This window comes from Corvus kubaryi, unplaced genomic scaffold, assembly GCF_017639235.1.
Source record: "Corvus kubaryi isolate FWS band 111438036 unplaced genomic scaffold, C.kubaryi_AGA036_p1.0 split1-37296, whole genome shotgun sequence".
Classification (NCBI taxonomy): domain Eukaryota; kingdom Metazoa; phylum Chordata; class Aves; order Passeriformes; family Corvidae; genus Corvus; species Corvus kubaryi.
Window position 1 is genome coordinate 6,744,916 of NW_024582075.1, and position 22,455 is coordinate 6,767,370.

Consider the following 22,455-nt stretch of genomic DNA (forward strand, 5'->3'; position numbering starts at 1 on the left):
AAGAATAGATTTATTCCATCATGTCACTGCCTGGAGGAATACAAAGAAACAAAGTTGTATATATACATTGCTAACCTCATTTTATCAGGGCCTGAGCCCTTCGTTACATATCAAAGAGCCTGGAGCATGCATGAATCTTCACTGGGCTGTGTTTTACAATCTCAGAACTTCATATCTTCCTTCCCCCCCTTACAAAGAGGCCCCCAGCCTATGGGAAGAATGCTTTTAAGTCTTTAACAACATCCTGTTATCTACTCTGAGAAAATTTCATTTCTTCTTCAGCAGACAGAAAACAACCCAAAGCAAACAGAACTACGTGAATTCTCTCACACTGAGTATTTTCTAACATCTCCCAGGTGCAGGGTTGGTCTCTGAGCAAAAACAATTCTAAAACCAACTTACTTTTCTCTCTCTTCACCAATCTCCTGGTTTCCAACCATTTCCTCCTCACACAAAGCTAACCTTCAAATTGCTCTCCTTTGCTTTCTGTGAAAAATGAGCTTTTTCATGGATAGTCAGCATGTAGTACCAAAAAAATGTAGAAAATAATATATCAGACATGTTCTTACACTGCATTCAATGAAATACAAAAATCCTGAAAGATGGGAAAATTTGTAATTAGAGTTACAGGAAAATATACCCAAAATGTCCATTTTTCTTACAATGTCACAAAGTGTACTGGAAACCAAAACTGTTTGGTTACCTCATCCCATCTCACACATGCATGGAAACTGTTGAAACAAGCCAGAATAGCATTGCTGGTTTTAGACTTGCCAAAATGCCTCTGGTTTTGGATGCCCAGCCTAAAACAGGTGATATATTGAACACAAAAAAAAACCCCCACACCATTCTTTTTGTGGAGTAATCTTAATTTGAAAAAACAATACTGAAAAGCAGCTTTGGCAAATTAATCTATTTCCATACGCTGAAGTATATAGATTTCCGAGCCTGCCTTTTTGAAACATGAATCTGGTTTCTTTGTTTGAGCACACCACATCCACTTCGCTCATATATTTGAACAACAGTAGTATCTATGTATTTCTATATGTCATGTAGGAAAAATTAGATTTCTAGATTGGAAATCACAGGAAGTTTGGTGTCAAAAGTTTTCTGTGCAGAGAATTAACAGTTTAAGGCCCAAAACTGTGAGGGCAATGACTTTTCACACAGCCTGTACGTTGTGTCTTAAATGAATGCTATGGGAGACAAACTGCTCAAAGCTATTACTTCAGTCCTCAGCCTGCAAAAGTAGCTGTGAAGCAGCCATATTTTCCTGATTATCTACAGAAAAGAGCTAAATTTGCAGAAAATAAAAGGTTATTTTGGTTAAACCCCAAGGTTCAACAGACATCTCTAAACCTGAAGTTTTCCACAAGGAAGAGTCTGATGTAAGTAGTGAAACAACAGCTGTGTGGATCTAGTGGCCCTGGGCTCCTTTCTAGAGTGATTAATCAGATAGTAGTATAAAGGCAGTGAGAACTGCCTGAACCCATCCCATGTAATGGGTGTTTGTGTGTAACATTGATCCCATATTGAGTTCTCACACTGATAGCTTTCCTGTGCACTGCCTGTTTATTTTGGCTTTGCATGCAGGGACAATTTCAGCTCTGATTAACTAGAAACTCTTTGTACAACAGAAATTTTGGCGAAGCAAGCTCTTGTGTTGATAACTTGTTTTATCCTGGTAACAATAGTTATGATACTATAGAGAGAGAGCCTGAACCAGAACTGTGATTTATGCAGTCTTTGAGCGGGCTGTTTTGTTTAGGTAAATGAGAAATTCCTTCCAGTTTTGCACATGTTCATATTTCAGGTTTCAGCCAACAGTTCTTTTGGTTGCACTTTGGCACTAATTATAGCTCTGTGGGGAATGTCTTAGAACTGTTTAAACTGTTCTTCGTGTGAAGAGTAAAGCAAAAATACACCATATGAAGCCTACACACTGAATTGTTCCACTGATATACCCCGATAATTAGTGTGCTTATACATGGGTGCTTGTGGTGATTCAATACGGTGGTTTTTTATACACACATTAGAATGCTTTATCACTTCAGTATTTCAAAGGTATCATACCCTAAGAGATAACAAAATACATTTTTTTCCTTTTTTTAAGGCATGGTTAATTATTTTGTCTTTCATTTTCTTAATTAGGGATCTATTTCAGAAGTAGCCAGTAACCTTTCATAGCAACCACTTCCCTTTCCAACAATATGAGGTAATCACTGCTTTTTTTGAGTAGTGATATATTTTTGCATTGTATATATATTATGTGTGTATACATGTTGCTGTGTTCCAGCAACAGGAAATATTTTCTTTACTTCCTAGTTTTCTTAAGAGTAAAAATATAACTGCTAATATAAAAACACAGGTGACCATTTTTGTCCATTCCCTCAGCCATGCATCATTTATGCACATCTGTTTGGCTCATTACTTATTTCCTTAGTGATACCATAGGTGTGCATTTTTAATAAATTGATGCACAAACATGAATTTTTCTGAGAGCATGGATACCTCAACAGAATTATTGGCTTGAGAATTTTCTCCTTTTATTCATGAATTTTTGCTTTTGATATCTAAGAAGATTGTTTAAAAAAAAAATCTGTTTGGCTGTCTTCTGGTAGCACTTCAGAATAGTTGACTTGGACTCTCAGCCTACCATTATCTGTTTTTGGAGAATGCCTGCTTTCAAGTTCAGTGCTGTGCAGTCTACAAAAGAGTTTTGAGGATGTTGTGCCTTAAGGATGTTGAGACTGTGTTTCATTCCCAGATTAGAGGTTAAATGGTCTGGTAGAAATTCAGCAGGAGCTACTGGTCAAAAGCAAAATGCTGACAGTGAACAGCTTGGCATTGCTGTGTACAGGGCAGCAGCATCCACATCCTAGAGAGTACAGAAATCAGCAGAAACTGGAAGAAAGGAGATGCTGCGTCTCACAGGTGCATTTCTCAGGATGCTGTGATCCTTTATGCCTGGCCCTACAGTGATTTTACTATGCTGCACCTAAAAACCATGTCTGCATAGTAGGTTTTTCAGGGCTCCAGAATAGTGGCCTCTGTTCTGCACATTCAGTTACGAACATTTCCTCTTTAGGAATTAGTTTTTAAGGAAGAGGTCATACCATGGGCTACTTTTTCCAGCTTCCACTTATGGATCAATTTCACTTTCTGGCAGTAGTTTTTGTTCTTGGAAACATTAAGTAATTTTAGAACAGTATTAGGGAAAATATAGGAAATTAAATGTTTAGGCTCTAGGTGTGGATAGAGTGTCCCTTCTCTCTCCATTTTGTACTTTCATGTTTTGTTTTCTGCTCATCAGTGTGCAGTTTCCAGCATATCGGTGCCAAATTACCTCTCCCTGGCTGCCACCTCTGTAACTCTTAATTACTCCAAGTAAGCGGTTCTGTCCTCTGCCTTTCCTGCTCCTTCACATTTTCTTCCTCGTTCCTTTGTAAATTTGATCACTTCTATCAGGACAGTAACCCTCCTTCCATAGGCAGGTAGGGTTATTGGGGCACTCGATTCCTGAGCAGGTAATAGTCAGGATTCACAGGCTGGATTAAGGCAACTTGACTTGTAAAGCAGTGAATGAATGTAGAGTCTAAAGTTTATAAAATAGTGTGATTTAAACTTACTCCACTGGCTCATACTACATCTTGTAGGTGGAAACTGTTTTTATTAGATGGAAGAGTGCTGTAAGCAACTTAAAGTGTGTGGGACTGCTGGTTGTCTTTAGATGAGTGTGTGAAGACCTCTGCCTTGTAAAGGTGCCTGTCAGTACTGCTAAGGCATTCACTCATAAAGATGTGCATACACAAACACACACACTTGGAGCAGGGGATGTTTCTTGAATAGTATAAGGAAATTCTGCAGATGTCATTATGAGCATGTTCATACTGGCTCTGATTCTTGGCAGACTTAACCTGTCCATGCTGGTGAACTGGAAAAAACAAAAAGGAGCTTTTGTATCACTTACCTGCTTGCAACTTGCTGACCAAGGAAAAAGAGGCACTAGCAGAAAAAAAAGCCAGAATGCCCTGAGATTCTTCTCTCATGTTTTTTCAAGTGCAATTTCTGCCTTGGGGCCTCTTTGTGAAAGACCTGAGTCCATTTCATTTAAGGTCAGCCATCTGTTGAGCGCACACTGGCTTTGTCCAGAAAATGTGCTAGAAAATTGGACTGTGGCTGGGTTAATAGCAAGTCACAGTCATCAGTGAAATACTTCTTCTTTTGCATAATGGGACAGCTGATTTGTTTTTTAAAATTAAGTGTGACATTTTATGCAATTTTAAAAAGTAGACCAAACAAAAGGAGAACCTTTCATAGTGCATAATGCACTGATTTAGTGCACTGACAAGCACAAGTGCAAAACTATGGACACTGTGCAGAGTTTATAAGAGGCAGTCCTAGCTACCATTGCAAAGGGAAGAGCAGAAGCAACTCCTGTGCCTAGAGGGAGAGGGAATGAAATTTTAAAATCATGGGACAAGCATTGAGCATACTTTACTGCACATCCATTCAACCCTGGTGTATGCCTCCTCTATAGAAGAGTTACTAACTCTTAGTTTTGCTCAAGTTCTGTTCATATGATTTGTAAATGCACCTTTGCTTTTGAATAATAAATGACGCGTGTCTTCTTGGCATCTCAAGGCTTGCCTTTTTGTCTTGTACCCTTGGGCACTTGGCAAATGACAAATTATAGACTTAGACAAACAGTAAAAACTATACAGTGCCTTGCATGTGTGTTTATCTTAACTTTGTAACACAGTCCAACTGTTTTTTAACTGTCTTTATTTAAAGGATACCAACTGGGAATGACATTCACATATAGTAGAACAGCTGATGTTCTTGCTCTGTTTACTTGTTGGGCATAGTTATTAACAAGTTCATATTTTCCAAAGCATGTTTCGGTTTACTGAATTAAAGTAGAGTGTTTGGAAACCAAATGGTGAACCAGGATTTATTTGACAAATACTTGACAAATTCTTTTAGTCCTGTTCATAGAATCATCAAGGTTGGAAGCGGCCTTCAAGATCAGCCAGTCCAACTGTCCACCTACCACCCACTGTAACCATCTCTATCACACAGCGCCAGATCCAGACATCTCCTGAACACATCTCCTGAATTTTCCTGTTGAAATTAGTTTGGATGGTTACTTTCTAAATTATTTTTAAGAGTGCCATTTGCTTTGCCAAGTAGCTTCTAGGAACAAGATGTCTAGCATGTTTTCTGATCTGAAGGTAATGCTATTATTTTCTTTGAACTTCGGAGCTCTTATATGCACAGTGCATTGGAGGAATGGGAATTCTTCCTTTGTATATGGTAGAAAATGCTCTTTTCCATTGGTCAATGCACCTGGTACTTATTTTTTATTGCAATAACAGAGACATTGATCCTTTACATATTCGCTGGAGACATTAGTTTTAAAGAAATATTTGCCATAATTTGTTTACCAAAAAAACTTAGCATGAAAATGTAAATCCAGGTGCAAATGGCTATTTTTTTTAAAGCCCTGCCCTTACTATTAAAAATCTAAATTGATGTTTATCATTTTTAAATGATAAATGCAGAATTTCTAACATCCATTGGCGTGTTTTCACAATTCTGTGACCAAAAATGAATTCAAATACCTGTTTCTGCAGCTTGTTGTTCATTATTAACAGAGCAGCATAGGTATACATCTAAGGAAATAGAGACGCATTCTCTGTGCAGACAAGCTAATAATACAGTCATACGCTGCAGTGAAAATGTTTTTATTGCATGGGACAAATCATGTTATACTGCTGTTTGCATACAGAACCATCTGCTGTCAACAGCAGAAAAATGACAGATTGTTATTAGTAGGATTTTTTTTTGTATGCATCTTCTTGAGTAGTTCTTTTACAAAACTTTTTTTTTTTTTGATTACCCTGAATTCACATTTCTTCTATCTTGATTGTATTGGTGGTTATTCTGAATTTCCCATGGGGTATCAGTTTAGCCATATATAATTACATAATACTGCTTTCAAGACCTGCATGTGAAGAAGAAAAAACATGTGGAATGTGTCAAATTCTACAAATAACAGATACCTGAGAAAATTCATTAAAGAAAGGTTCTGATTGAATATTTCAACATGTTCTGGAGGTAGAAGTGTGGCTGTATGATATTCTTTTTTCTGTGTATTCTACGTGCCTATATATATATAAACTTTTTTGGGTGAAGGGTTATGTAGGAGAGAGGTATTTTTTAAGGGAAGTATAGGACCAAACAGGAATCTGTACATGATTCTGAAATGGATGTCAGAATTGATGGTCAAGCCAAGAATTACCATTACCATGAAGGAAACAGAAGATGAAAGCAGATAATACTTACTGCTGGAAAGCATGTTCTAATTTCAAGAGATGATGGGATGGAACCAAAATAAAACCGGAAAGAATCAAGCAAAAACACATCAAAAAGTAATGAACCAGCATATTTTTAGCATAGTCTTCCCTCCTATTGGCCACAAGTATAGAGAGAGGTATAATTTCTGTCTCCCTGACCTGCTGGTATAATAAATTGGTGAATATGCATGAAATAATTTTTCCCATTACCCTTCCTTTAGTCTGTGTTTTCAGAATGGAGGTATAAGAAGTAAAGATATGCAAAGGGAGATGACCTCTTTGTAAGAAGGAAAGAGAAGTCACATCCCACTGGCTTTGGGAGGCTCTGAACTGGAACCTGCTAGTGGGAAAAAGCAGCCACAACAAGAATTCCAGATGGAAAGGGAATTTTCAATTGGTGAGGGTTAAAAATATGGAGAAGGAGAGCTGTAAGACTCCATAAAGGTTGTCTTAAAACAAACAAACAAACCCCAAAACCCCCAAACAAACAAAAAAACCCCATCACACTGAAAATGTTGCTATTTTTCATCTTTTTGTTAGTGCATTAGCTAAGATAAACTAAAGGAAGTGAAAAAATTGCAGTATTCAGAGTGATCCTGTCTGGAGAATGTGGATTTCATAGTATATTAAACTTGGCACCTTGGGATTTTTCTCTCTGCTTGAAATGTTTTAAAATGAAAATTTGCATTTTAGAGACATAGCTTTATGTAAACACTAGCCAGGAGAATTTGCTATTTAACTTATTTTGCTGAAAAGTCTTTCCAGGTAGTATACTTTTATTAAACTCACTAATTATCTTCATGATATTTGAGAAGTCATGGCAGTCTGGTGAAGGCCCAGGTAACTGGAAAAAGGGAAACATTGTACCCATCCTTAAAAAGGGTAGAAAGGACTTTGGGAGCTCCCAACCTGTCAATGTCACCTCTGTGCCTGGGAAGATCATGGAGCAGATCCTCCTAGAAGCTATGCTAAGGCACATTGAGGACAGGGAGGTGATTTGAGAGAGCCAGCACGGTTTCACCAAGGGAAAATCCTGCCTGACCAATCTAGTGGCCTTCTGTAATGGAGTGACTGCATCTGTGGGCAAGGGAAGGGCTACAGGTGTCATTTTTCTGGACTTCGGTAAAGCCTTTGACACATCACCCACAACATCCTTCTCTCTAAGTTGGAGAGGGATGGATTTGATAAATGGGCTGTTGGATAAGAAAGTGGTTGGCCACTCACATCCAGATGACAGTGGTCATTGGTTCAGAGTCCAGTGGACATCAGCAACAAATGTACCTCAGGAGTCCACATTGTTATTATTGTTATGCCATGTTATCCAATGTCTTCATTAATGACCTAGATGAAGGGATTGACTGCATCCTCAGCAAATTTGCAGACGACACCAAGCTGAGGGGTGCAGTTGATACACCTGAAAGATGGAATGCCATCCAGAGGGACCTGGACGTGCTCAAGAAATGGGCCAATGAGGATCTTATGAGGTTTAGTAGGACCAATTGCAGGTGGTGCACCTGGGATAGGGCAATCTCCAATATCAATACAAGCTGTGGGATGAACAGATCAAAAGCAGTCTTGCCAAGAAGGACTCAAGACGGACTTGGGGGTGCTGGTAGATGAGAGGCTGACATAAGCCAGCAATGTGTGTTTGCAACCCAGAAAGCCAATATGGTATTTTACTTCTTCCTCTGAGTTTTCAGCACAACTTTCTACGTAGATCCAGGTAACATAGATGCAGACCAACAAACAGTGTATAAAAGTTACTGTCTTCATACCACTCATTTTCTCACGTTTTCCAGTGTCTGGTTCTGCTAAATCCTGTTCTCATTTCAAATTCCTCTCAGGGAAGTTGTCTTTTCCTTTTCCTTTTCCTTTTCCCTTTCCCTTTCCTTTCCTTTTTTCTTCTTCTCCTTAGATGTCTTTTTTGGGAAAAAGATCTGGCTATTAAGCAGTTGAGGGAGAAAAGAAGAATTATTAATCAAGTCTTTTGTACTGTTTCCGAACAGGGACGAAGAGGCTTAGGTTCAGTCTTTGTTTGGGCATCTGGAAATGGTGGAAGAAGTCGAGACCACTGCTCCTGTGATGGCTACACCAATAGCATCTACACAATCTCCATAAGCAGCACAGCTGAAAGTGGGAAAAAACCGTGGTATCTGGAAGAATGTGCATCCACACTAGCTACAACATACAGCAGTGGAGAATCCTATGACAGGAAAATAGTATGGGTTTTAATTATTTTTTTAAGTATATGTGTTTATATTTTGCACAGTGACTTTGAGGGGAATGAGTGAAAGAGAAATTCTTTGATAATTCCACCAATATACTAATGTCTTCCATTTGTTTTAAATCCAGTTATCAATAGTTCTCACATTTAACATGCATGATATTAGCAGTTCACCTAGGTACCTCTCTATTTTCTCAGATTTATTTTGATCCAGCATCATTCCTTTTTTACATGCAGTGACAGTCAGTTATTGTTCATATTGCTGCCTATTCTGGAGATATATTCTAAGGAAAATTAGGCTCAGTGCTCATCTTTTCTGTATTGTTCCTCGTCTCATTCCTAAGCAGCCAGCATCTATTTTCCCTAATGTTCTCACCTTTGCCGGAAAATGACAAATAGTCTTAATTCTGTTTGATAATCTGTTGATATCGTTAGTATTTGTCCATCCTGTGTACCTTTGCAAAATGAATGCATTCAGGATACTTTTCAGTATTCAACATGCTAGTCCTTTTAACCTTTTAAACCTTTGTACTCAAGGTTGATGAGGTTTGCTTATATTGTCCTCTTCCCTGCTAATTTATTCTAGTGTTTAACTTACAGAAATTAATTACTTCTTGATCAGAAATTGAAGGACATGGAGGGGTTTTTTTCTCCTATATGTTTTCTTAAGGACTCATCTGATATTTCTTTCTTTCTGGTCCTTAGCAGATTCTTCTCTTTGTGTCAATAAAGAGTTAAAAATACTTGCCTCTAAGTTTTTTTAATACTGTTTGCCTTGTCTTTCAGGATTCTGGGATGCTGGCCATCCCTTCTTGGATTCTTCTGTATTTTCAGATGGTCTAATTTTTGTTTTTAACTTGTTCTGAGATCCTTCTTCATTCCAGTGATTTTTCTATTCTTTATTGGTTCTCTTCACTGAAACCTTCTCTCTCTCTTCCTGACATGTTTCTTGTTATCCCTGATAAATAATAATAAAGAAAAAAAATTACTGTATCTACTAGGAGTCCTCCTCACTTCTGTGATTAAATTCCGTTCCCTGTCCTTAAAAGACTTTCTCTAACTTCTTCATATTTAAGTGAGACTAATAAGGTGAGCAGATGTGATTGTGTCCTCTAGCCTGACTCCTTACTTAGCCAAGTCTGTAGGACTTCCCTGTGTCCTTCGATTCCAAAAGTTCCAGCTCAACTTTCAGTAATTTTCGTAAATACAATTAATATTGCTTTCAAAGTTTTCAGTGACACAAAATCCACTTAAATTTAGGATAAATGCTTTTAATTATTCATTGCCATTAAAAAATTTCACTTGTTTGCTCTCTGAGCCCCTTTAGCTTCAATTTCTAAGCATTTGGTGTCACAGATTTTATTGCTAGTATGAAGACTGCTCCAGTTGTCTACTGTCTTCTCTCTGCCCGTGTAGCCCAAACAGTTAATTCCTTTTGATAACTGAAGGTAAGCCTCTTGCATCGTTCTGTCTAAGTCATGTTTTCTTATAAACCCTTCTTCATGTTACAAACTTCTAGAATCCAAACTGGACACACCAGTCAGGTAGCAGCAGTATTCAGTGAAAGCACAGGAAAACGGGTGTCTGTGTGTTCCAGGTCAGTTTTCCTTTCTTTATTTATTGACCTGGGCTGGGACTTGTTAGCTTCACTATCATGTAATGTGTCCATCACTGTGTGATGCCCAGCCCACTTTCAGAGCTGCTGCTTCTGTTTTTCAAAGTTGGTGGTGAAGCGATATATAAAAGGTAGCTAGGGTCTCCTTATTCCACCATTAATGACTGGCTGGTTTAGTTCTCAATTTAGACCAGCCGTCATCATCACTTTCTCATTTTCCACATTTCTCTAGCACTCATTAGAAGGTGCTGGTCTTTTCTTCCATGTCTTTGGTGAAAGCTTTAGGTCATCCTATGGCCAAGAATTAAATGGTAGAAGACCTGGTTAGAAACAAGGCTCATTTCTTCTATATGCTGTAAGGGTAAATATAATTTTCCTGCTTCTAATTTTTTATACATGCTTACATTTTCAGACCTCATAATTATCACAGTTTAAATCAATGTATTATGTATCATGTATCTTTTTAATCTCTTAAATTTAAATACTTTTTTTGAATGTACAGTATTACATTATGTGTCTTGTATAATCCTGCGTATATTACTTACAGCCAAAGTGAGGGCCAGAAAAAAATACTACAGTATTGGCAAGCTTACTTTTCCAACACCATTGAGTATACTACTAGTTAATTAATCTATTAGTAATTAGTTTAAGTCCTGTATCAGTTGTTTTACACTAGATAAAAAGATGTAGATGACATTATTAGGGCAGTACTTCTTATCCTGTTAAAATAATGACACTATGCGGGTTTTCTTTCAGTCTTCTGGAACTTGTCCAGTGTTCAAACATTTGCTAAAAACAACAGAGCAGTTCCCTTTCCAGCTCTTGTAAAAGTCTTCAGTGCTTCCAATCTTTTTGATTTAAACTTATTTAAAATAGAGATAAATAGGAAGATGATTTATCATCTCTCTATGCTCTGAAAATTTAATTTAGACTTTTTTCTCCAAAAAGAAACATTCAGTGAAATAGCTATTCACTATAAACTATTATCTCTGGACAATTAAAACAATATTGTTTTGGGGGTTCCTTTGCTTCTGATGTATTGGAAAATAAAACATACTTATGTTTTATTTTTTAGGCAACACAATTTAATCTTGTCTTTCCTTATTGCCTCTCTGCACCTTTTACCTTCAAATGTTATTAATTGCTGTTCTTTTATATCCTTGCTCATGTTTTTAATCTCAAGTAAAATATCTCTGTATTTCTCAGTCCTTATTTGTACTTTTCTACGTTGCTAATTTAAGCTTTGTGCATTCCTCCGATTTCTTAATAGCTGTGATTTTCTTGATTGTCATACATTCTTTTCAATTAACACAGACTTTCTGCTTTTACAGAACTACTATTTCAGTAAGAGAACATTTCTAATTTCTGACATTTCACTCCCTTATGTCTTGCACTAGGATCAAAAACACCTGGAGGTGATCTCACCCTCGTTGTTGAAGACTTCTTGTGGAACACAAGCATATATAATTTTTTAGTTTACTGAAGTATAGTACCCATCACTTCTGGAATTTTGCACTGTGCTAGTACAGGCAGCTTAGTATGTTACTGTAAGATTTTTGAAAGGTATACTTTACAAAGGAGATAATAATTAGTATATATAGAATGCACATAAATTATCCAATAATTAGGGAAAGAAGGAAGATATTTTACATAAACATTATTGAAAAAAATTAAAAATGTGCTTCTAAAAATGTTCTTAATTGGAGTCTCCCTTGGAGATCTCACACTGAATATCAGAGATAAGTAAAAATAATTTTTAATTGAATTCCATGAATTCTATAAACAATGATTGTTTTTACTAGTCAGATCCATCATTCTTTTCAAAGCACTTCAGTTCCATATGCCAGTCTTAGTTTAGTCCTACAGTGTGCATTATTTTGTACAGTGAATGGCAAAGGTGTAAGTCTACTGAGGACCCATAAGAATTAACCCAAGTCTATTGACCGTTTGTTTACCAGAATGTGATTTATCCTTCACTAGCCTTGCAGTTGCATGTGCCATAAGAGTCACTGATCCCAAATGCTTGAAAATCAGACTGTAAAAATTCCTGACATGATACTTTTTCCTGTACTATATTATCAATTGACTTCTGAAACACACAAGTTATCTATGTTTTACTACTGGTACTTGGTATTTAAAGCCATGCAAGGCTCTTCCCCCTCCAGACACTTCCAATGACAAAGCAAAACAGTGTACAGGTGATGAATAGCTTCTGTTTGTGTGGTGTGTAAACCACGTGTCCACGTAAGGGATAACTATGTGCTTCTGTTATGCTACAAGCCAGTGAGAAATTAATGAAATTGTGAAGCCAGCTTTTCACAGTGATTATTGAAAAGTCTTCTCAGCATGCACACCCTCCCATGGAGGCAGGAATTTTGCTATTACGTGTGTGACTGTCTTGCTTATAGTCTGTTTTAAGAGCATTAATGATTGTATCACTATTCTCTTCTCCAGCTTGTCTACCAAAATTCAGTCCTCCTAAAGTCCTATCAAATACCATTTACCTTGGAAACTAGTCTTATTTGGAACAAGAACTGAACTCAAACAAGAACAGAAAATTTCAAATACAAGGTTTTTTTAAACTGCTGTAAAGTGCTAGAGGAGTCTAGAAACTATATGTATTTGTTTTCATTGCTGTACCACACATCCTTTTCACTGCATCGTATCTCACGCTTTTGTCTAAACTGATGCTCCTTTTGAGTCAGAGGTTGTCTTCATATCTTTCCACAAGAAACTGAGAGCTTACAGCAAGTTTAAAGGGAAAAATAACAGTAGAGGGTGACTAGAAAGATTATTATTAAATTTTAATTATCCAAATTCTGTTATGCATATTAATTTATAGGCAGTCGACAAACAATGCAGGGCTTAAGTCTGTGCCAAAATTTGAAGAGTAACAATATTTGATCAAATCACAGGATGATTTTGTTTCTTGGAATGAGACTCCTACATTCAAAATAGGAAACAAAAATACCACAGCAGTAAACCAGGAAGGAGTGACCTGGCACAGGATTTACAATCAACATCAAATTTTTTTTTTTTGTTCCTTTCATGTAACACTGCACAGATTTCAGTATCATGTAAGATTCTGTGGTGTTGTAGTACAGAAATACCTACACAATACTTAGGAACAGTGAATGGTTACAGTTGTATAGTGCCATGTTCCATGGTTCCTTCCTCTTTTTCCTTGCAATTCTTTAGCTGAATATCTTTCTTTTTTCTTTTCTTCTCTGTTTTTCTGTCCATTAAGTGCAGAATGTATTATAAGGTAAAGGAACAAACAGTAACCAAGCATTAGAAATTCATTATGTAGACTAAAAATTCTTTTAAAAATTATTTGATTTCAATATGGAGTAATAGAATCACAAACACATCTGTAACTACACAAAACACTTTTTTTTCTGTTTTCATTACTATCCATTTTTAATAATTTTTTGTTATAAATATGGGATGTAACATAATTTTAGAAGTTTTTCTAGTCTGGAGGGGTTTTCTTGTCTTACGCAATGACAGCTTGAAATATTTTAAGCTAACAATACAGTTAGACACACCTTGCAGGAATTTCTTGTTCAGGAAAGGTACACCAAGTGCACTTGACTTCATACTGTACTGAATTTTATTGCAGTGATAATTAGCCTATGAATCAAGTTTCCACCCCTTGGATATATTAAAATGCTCAAAGCATGCAAATGTTCCAAAGATGCAGATAGTTGTATGCCTTTTACATAGACTCTTATGGAAAAGAACTAGAATTACTTTTAAGTGTTTTTCAAGTGCAGCTGCAAAGTGCTGACATAGTTATAGGCATGGAAACTTGCACAATGGGACAGAGACAAATGGACAGTAGGTAAAGACTATAAAATTACGCTTCTTTATAGATGGTTTTTCTCATAACTCAGTGAGTACAAAAGTATTGGTTAATAATATGCACTTGTCAAGGAATTTTTTCCTATTACTCTCTTCTTTGCTGCTTTGAATACCATAGGACAATGCTTAAAGACAGCTTCCCCCCTCCAGACCATGTGGCTAGGATAGGTTAAGCACCATGTAATAGAGTTATCAATGTGGTTCTTTCACTTATCAAACTTACTGTGCGAATGCATTTCCTTTGAATTAGCTTCTCGAATTACTTCCTAAAGCACTAAGGATTTGACATGAGAAAGTTCCTCATAGGTACAATTTATAAGCCTAATAAATTACTTACCTCCTACAAATAACCTATCTAGTTAATATTCCACCTGTTTTCTTGTCTTCTGATAAATAGCAGTTCATCTCTTTTTGTTGATAAACTTCTACTCTAAGTAGAACTTAAAACTGAAACAACAAAAAAAGCCCATCCTCTCTCCTGCTAGTTCTTAAAACACAGAAGCCTGTTCTTCTTCAGAAACTCACTCAGATTGCCAAGATAATCACAGGACACAATGTGGCATCTTCTATTCTGTGTACGTACAGATACCTAAATACATAAGGTGTGTAGAATGTACAACAGATTTTTGTTAAAATCTTTTCACTTCTAGGGACACAGATTTATAGAAATCAACATGTCTTGAAGAACTGTAGCAGAAGGTAAAAAATAATTCAGTCGGTTCAGAAAACTCATGTCATGAAATATGAAATATCAAGAAATACAGAGGCTTAGGGTGCATGAACTTTTTCTCTGCCAAGAGAAATCCCGTTTTTTATTTTATCCATTTATTTCCCAGTCAGTAAAACTATGGAAAGACTGATCATGCAACCTTAATAATGACTGTACAGAAATGGCATCTCTTCCAGAGGCCAAGTTGCTCAAAGCAGTTTGCTTCTATAGAACTGTCACAGTGTGTCTAGATGTTTTTCCTTTAATAAATGCATAGTTTCTTTGGAAGCTTTGCACCAATGCTTACGGGAGGTATTTCAGTGCATTGCAGTGATTTTTATAATTTCTGTCTGCCATTCACTGGGGTGTCTGTCTGAGCTTGCTAATTTCATGTTGATTAAACTAGGCAAGTACCAGAAATATTGTCACTGTCTTCAATCAAACCTAGTTGATTCAACTAATTTAGAAGCTGTTGTAACTCATGGCCCTAGAAATATTGCATGGACTTTTCTTAGGCAGTTGGATCAGCATTTTCACAGATTAGCAGTTGTGTTATACTCAACAAAAGATTAAAAAATTTCTCATTCTCCCCATCCTAAGGATCTGAATGACTGCTAATACACACTAATGGCAGCTTCCAATACACACTAATGGTGCTATCCAATACCACATCCTTTTATTGTGATTGTTGATGTTTTTATGTTGTTCAGGAATTTCGGGCGCCATTTTTCATCTTGAAATTTGCTCACCTCTTGGTGGTCATGTATTCTTTTTTCTTGGGGTCAATGAAACAGTTCTCTGCAGTGACTCCATAGTGCTGAAAAACATGCCTCAGATTTTGGGAGGTAATCTACACCTAAATACCTCAGCTCCTGTCAGTAACTTTCCTTTGAATTAGTTCAAACGGGGTTTACACTTACAAAGCTTTCTCAACACATTTTCGGCTGAATTACCTGCTGAAAGAGAGATAAGGGTCTGTAGTTTAAATTGCTGCCACAGTATCTACTTAGAACATGAGGGACAATGCTGCCCAAATAAAGACATGTCATGGCTTATTGTGCTTGATATCTGTAGCCACAGGACAGTAAGATCACTCTGGAAGGATGTTCTTCCAGAGGATGAGAAGCAAAGATAGCACAATTCAGTGTGTGTTTCACTGTATTGACAGAGGCTGTCCCTTAGGGAAAAGCTGCTATGAGAGCACTTTTCCTGCCTGAGCTCCTGGAGGCTTTATTGCCCTTTGGTCCTCCAAGGAAAGCACCTGCTGCACTACTTCTATGCAGGACATAAAGTACCAGGATATGAAAGACATGAGCATCTATTAATCCCTTTTTCACTCTCTTTTTCCTGGCCTTTCTTTTGGTCCTCACCACAGCAATGACCAGTATTTTCCAGATGGGATAGCTCTATCTGATATGTCTCTGGGTGCATGTCATTATCTGGTACTTGGACATCTTAATCCCTCCTGGAAAATCACTACTTGAATTTTCACATAGGGGCAATGCAGTGTTAGGACTGTTCCTGCTGCAGTTTCATCTCTTAATATTGTCACAGCTTTTATGCAATTTTCATTCATAAAGCTTTTCCCAACCCTGGTAATTTTCATTTTCTAAATGAATAGACTGTCAGTAGGCAAGAGGGCAAGAGAGAAGGAAATTACATTAACAACTTTTTTATGGGGTTCCAACTTCCAGCCAATGATAGATGAAGAAATTATTTAACAAGGTGTGCATTTATGAAGAATTAATAGGGGGAGATAAAGTACTGTCTAGACTTCATTAATCAAGAAATCTGGCCTCTAGTTAGTTGACTAATTTAAGGATCTGACATAAACACTTTCATCTGTCTTTTTCAATTTTTAGAAGCTTCCATATTGTTTCACTTGCTCCCTACTTGTTTTCAACAATAATTTTCTTGGTGCTGTTAGTGCCTTTTCTGTCAGAAATCTTCTATGTCACCTTGCATATGCTTACATATGAGGGTTTTCATCAGCCTTATACAAATCGTGTAATATACTGGATATGGCTAACATCAAGTGTGAAACCTGTACCTCCTGTATGCATTTGCTTATATTCTGCCCAGTTGAGATGCAGGTGGTTTTTCAGATCATATTTCATATATCTTGAGGTTTCAAAGCTAGACAGGCATTTTTACGTGCCCTGTGCTTTTTTGTGATTTTTTGATCCTCTGATTGTCTCCCATCTTTGTGCAAATCTGTGTTGGAAATGAAGTATAATACTGGTGAATTAGGACACAATAATTCCGTGTGTTTGGATAAAACGTTATGTAAGCAACTTCTCCTCTGCCCCTCAGGCAGATATTTTATATCGTGCAGTGACTGAAATTCTGAGAATAAGGTTTGGCATCACAGGTCATTCACCTTCATCGAGGTTTCCATGCTAAAGACTGCTGTCTTCAAACAACTGTTCTCCAGTCTGCATGGGTTTTGCTTGAGCTTCTGCTAGGTATTAGTGACATTCTTCCTCTAGTGCCTTGCTCCTCCAAAGAACCACTTCTCCAGGAATCAGCATAGAGTAGAATCATTTTAGATTAACATTGCCTGAAAGAGGCAGGATTTAAAATAAACTCATTTTTGTGTGTGATTTACATTCTTACAGAAAGCATCTGTCTTAAATTCATTATTTCAAGGATAGAAACATCGTAACACTACATAGAAGGCTGTGCCTCTAGTTGGTATTGCACATTATAGTTTATACATCCACTTAGATTACATACAAAAATATGTGCAGCATGTAATTATCTATACGTCATGCATAACAATTTAAAACTGAAAAGATCTAATTGGCTGGTGATGGCTGGGCCAATTTTGTAATCACATCAGGATTTTCCAATGAATTACTGCTTAATTTCATGGGATTTATTGCTTAAGGATTGAATGAAGGATTAAACAGGGTACTTTGCATGAGCCCAGCTGTATTCTCTTGTGTCACATACTTCTGCTATGACTTCAGGCAACCTAATCAAACCCTCTATACCTCTTTATAGTCTCTAAAATGGGCATAAGCAGTCTGTATATAAGATTTAGTTCCTTCCTGTTTGTAAAGCTCTTTGAGATTCTTGGAGGGAAAGTCCTCTCTAAATCCAAATAGAAGGGCAGAGTTCCAGTTGTGCAGCTGTTCAGTTTCAAACTCCTCTGCATGTTTTTCTAGTTTAAAAGTGTCTTTGTTGATCATGCCATGGAGCAATATAGAGAGCGCTCTCTAAATTCACAAGTGACTTCAAGGTCAGAACATCTAACAACATGTATATTCCCTTTCTTGCAATTAAAGAAGAAAATACCTTCCACATACCTATGAATCATTCAAGTAAATGAAACATGCTCTGATTTCTGAAGTTGTGTTCTAAATTTCACACATTAAATTTCTTCCAGATCACTACAGACCTGAGGCAGCGTTGCACAGACAGCCATACTGGAACCTCAGCCTCTGCACCTATGGCTGCAGGCATCATTGCCCTGGCACTGGAAGCAAAGTAAGATCTGAGTTATACTCTGAAATAAAACTTAAGCATACGGGAAGATACTTCTCATTCATCCAGCGCCTTTATACACACATTACACAGTGCTTTGGAAGCTTTGTTGTCATAATACATGGTAGCCTTTCAAGTATAGGAAAGATCTCCATGCTTACTTCACATGAAGGAAAGCTGACACTGTGGAGATGCTGACAGAGTACTCAGTGTTGTAGTAACTTGAAACAATGTTGAACCCAGGTGGTTTCCATTAAATGATGTATAGCATCCTCACGATGTCTTACAGTACACTCACAAGGCTGCCCATATGTGCTGTGCACTGCAGGGTACTGTAGGTCACCTCCTCCATTCATCAGGCTCCTCTTAGCAATGTCTTTTCTTGAACACTGAAAGAGGTTTTGGGAGGTGTTAGGTTAACCTGAACATGAGTCAGTATAGTATGAAAAATAAAATCTCAACTTCTGCATGCTGACACGAGTCTATTTTTTAATATGGGTCAAGTTCCTCAGCTCTAAAAACCATGGATAGTGTAGATCCATAGTCCTTGTACATTTAGCTCAAAAATTTTTCTGTATTACAAGCATCTTCTCAACTGCATGATTTTGTTCTTTATGCCTAATATATACTCTCTAATGTGTTTCATGGAGCAGCAGAAATGTGGGAGATCTTCAGGTAAATCTGTATTTCAAACTATTTTGCATTACTTTGTGCTCTGTTGGATAATACCTGCAGGTTTAAGACGGAATGCTTCACCCCAAATCCTACTCAAAATCAAGTGTTTCTAAGTTCTAGGACATTGATTCTGTTAAATTCTGGGAAAAAATAGTTTCCTGTGGGGTCAGCCATTTTCTTATGAAGGAAGTAAGAAATTTGCACACAATAGTAATTTCATTGCATGTCATTCATAACATTAGAATTACGTTTCCATCTTTCATGCTGCTTTTTTGAAGACACCTTGACCCAATATTCAACACAGAATACTTTTTGCTGTTGAGTTATAAGCTTGAGAATAAGAGTTTGTAATTGAAGACCTGACATAATCTTAAATACTTCAGCACTTGTGACATTCTAATTGTGTTTTCTTAATGCACTTATCAGAAACAAAGGTATTTTGAAAAGTTAATAAATGTTATTGTGGAGGTTTTAAAACTTTTAAATCTCTTCTTAACCTCAGTTTTAAAATCCTTAAGTTCATTCCAAACAATCTGCAAATGCAGATAATATTGCATGTGTGTACATTTCAACTTGCTGGAAGTTTTTCTCACTATTTCTTAATGAACTGAAATTGGTAATTGATTTTTTTTGTTTTGTTTTAGTTGAAAATTTCAAAAAAGGTGTATCACACAAGACCTACAACAAAGCTATTTCTGATTGTGGCATCTTAAAACATGCTGATAAGCTTACCCTTTTTTCTCTGTGACCTTTGGTCACTCTGTCAGTGGGAAATCTATGTTAGTGCCCATGGACTAGCCTTTTTTTCAGAACTAATAGTTGCTATAATAGACATAAAGACAAGACTGTATTAAAGCTTCATATGTGGTGATGGAGACAAAATGTGCGAGTGACTAAATATCCCAGTAACTCTTTTGTATTTGTAATACTCTGTTGCAGGGTGCTAAAAAGGGCTTTGAAGTGAAAATGTGTTGATTTTGCCTCCTTTTAGATTCTGTTCCATTTCATTAAGTGAAAGGTTTTGGTTCTAGACCTTAGCCTGTATATTTGAATAGATGCAAAGGAATTATATTAACAATATATAACCACAAAAATGTGGTTTTTATTCATTTGTATTCTAGTCACTAACTTTTCTCTTGTATGTGTACTTAAAATCTGCCACTGCTGCTGACCACAGCCCCTAAATAAAATAGGAAAAAAAAAAAAAAAAAAGAAGTTAAAAAGAAGAGAGAAACTAGGGAGAAAAATATTTCCTGGTTTCCCATGCTGGTTTTCTTCACCAGTTCAGAGAGATCTTTGGTCTTGTGACATTATAGATTATGAAGTACAACCTTTAATATTATAGGGACATCATCTTGAGATCTATTAAATTAAAGTCTGGGGTTTGTTTGCATGGAATATGTTTCGATTATTTTATGCAGTTTCTGAGTTTCTTATTTATGTGATTTGAAATTTCGGGCTGTATTTTTCACCTGTGATGCCTGCCAATTTAGGTGACCCTAAGTAAATGTTAGGAATTAAAGCATGAAAAACGAAGTTTTGAAGCCATCAAAGTATTGCCTGCAGTACTTTTTAAATGGGATATAAATGACACATGATCTTGTGGCTTAGTGTAACGGCTTACTGAAACTATTTTGCATTCAGACAGAGTTTGCGTTTTCTTCCTTAGATTCTCTATTAGTACCTCTGCTAATGGCACCGTTTCTATGAGGTTTTTAAAAAAGACAAGTTGGAAAAGGGTTTTGCAAGGTTAGTTACATTCTTTGGATAGCAAGCTGCTTAAAAATTGGAGCACTTAGTCCTGGACACTTCTTGACTATGTTTGTAATAATGTATAGTTTCATTCCACTTTGTGCTGGAAAACGCAACAATTTATACCGTGGAAGGGTTTTGAGCCTGTGGAAGTCCATTTTCCCCGGTAGCCAAGTTCTATTCCTGGGAGACATCAGGAGTTGAACAGAGCACTGATATGGCCTGGATGTGCGTTAGAAACAGCCAAGACATTGCTTCGACTCTCACACAAAGGTACATTCAACCAAACAAAAAAAGCAAGACAGATTTACACTGCAACCTTGCACGTTCTTTCTTTGATAAGCCTTATATGGTAGGACTGACAAATAGATGATGGAGGATCTCTTACCTGCCTTCTGATTTGAGCCCTCCAATTAGCCATTTCTTCCAACAGGGATCTGCTTCTGAAACCTTGGTAACAAATGGTTTGAAGATGTTGTTACGCATAATGTGAACAAGTTTTATTATTTTTGATCCAGTATTTGAGTATCAAAGTGGCATGTTTTCCTTCAGGAATCAAAGAATTGTAACTGAGTTTCAGACTGCTTGTTTGGAATCCCTGAGGGTGCAATGCGGGGTTGTAAATATGCAACAACTATCACACAAAGAAGTCTCTTAATTTTCATGTCCTGCAGTTTTCTTACGGTATTCAGATAGTTAATTGTTTCCCAGTTGTACCCCCTTGATGTTTCCCAGTATGTCTAGTACCTTGATCAGGTCCTATGAATAAATGCTTGTGTATTGCACTTAGTCATTATGTATTGTCAAATTTTTCTAATTGTAAACGAGAAAATAAGTATAATCAATTTAGTCCACAGAGACAGCAATTTTCTTACTGAAAGTAAACTATTTGCATTGCATAGTACCATCTACTGTTGCTAGCCGAAATTCCTTTTCTCATTGATGAAAAGTTTGGATTTGGGATTTGTCAGAGTCAGGAGAGACAATGGCTCTGTATTGGTTCTAGAGACCATTGTACCATGTTCCTTTGAAGAAGCCAAATTTAAAAAAAAAACCCTTATGTTGCTGACAGAAGAATACATTAAATACATTATACATCCCCAACTGAACTGCATGTTCCTGTCTGTAAGCCAATGTATATTTTCCAACACATGGTGTATAAACTACTTTCATGGGTAAGAAGCAGCAATTGAAATGGAGGTATTAGTCTGCTACCTTTCTACTGTGATGTATACTCAGTGGTATAGCATTTGAGAGAGTCTGTTTTCTTCCATGATTCTCTTCACATGAGTGATATGGAATCTTAGAACCATAGGATGATTTTGTTTGGAAGGGACCTTAAAGATCATCTCGTTCCAACCCCCCTGCTATGGGCAGAAACACCTTTCACTAGACTGGGTTATTCAGAGCCCCATCCAGCCTGGCCTGGAACACCTCTAAGGAGCATCCTCAACTTGTCTTGGCAACCTGTGCCAGTGCTTTACCACCTTGCCAGCAAGGATCTAATCTAAACCTACTCTCTTTCAGAGAGTAGCTTTTCCTTGTAGGAGAGGTGCTTCGTCCCTCTAGCCATTTTGGTGGCCCTCCTCTGGACTTGCTCCAACAGGTCAATGTCATTCCTGCATTTGTCTTTTCTTACATGAAACCAAGGCTAGAACAAGGTAGCTGGGAAAAACTAAAGAATATTAGTAAATTCTGATACTAGTGACAGAAAAATGACAATGTACCACATTTCTCTAAAAGATAGCACCACCAAGTGTAATCACTG

At 37.0% G+C, this 22,455-nt stretch overlaps 1 protein-coding gene across 6 annotated transcripts in view; it reads left to right on the forward strand.

The window, feature by feature from the left end:
* PCSK5 (proprotein convertase subtilisin/kexin type 5) overlaps positions 1-22,455 on the forward strand; it is a 229,293-nt gene that overhangs the window by 105,600 nt on the left and 101,238 nt on the right. For all 6 annotated transcript variants that reach the window (XR_006013538.1, XM_042012677.1, XM_042012675.1 and 3 more), the window contains exons 8-9: positions 8,366-8,578; positions 18,163-18,263. Coding sequence is in view for 5 of the 6 variants with exons in the window: in XM_042012677.1 (XP_041868611.1) it covers positions 8,366-8,578; positions 18,163-18,263 (314 nt within the window). In the remaining variant the exon portion in view is untranslated. The remainder of the gene's footprint in view (positions 1-8,365; positions 8,579-18,162; positions 18,264-22,455) is intronic.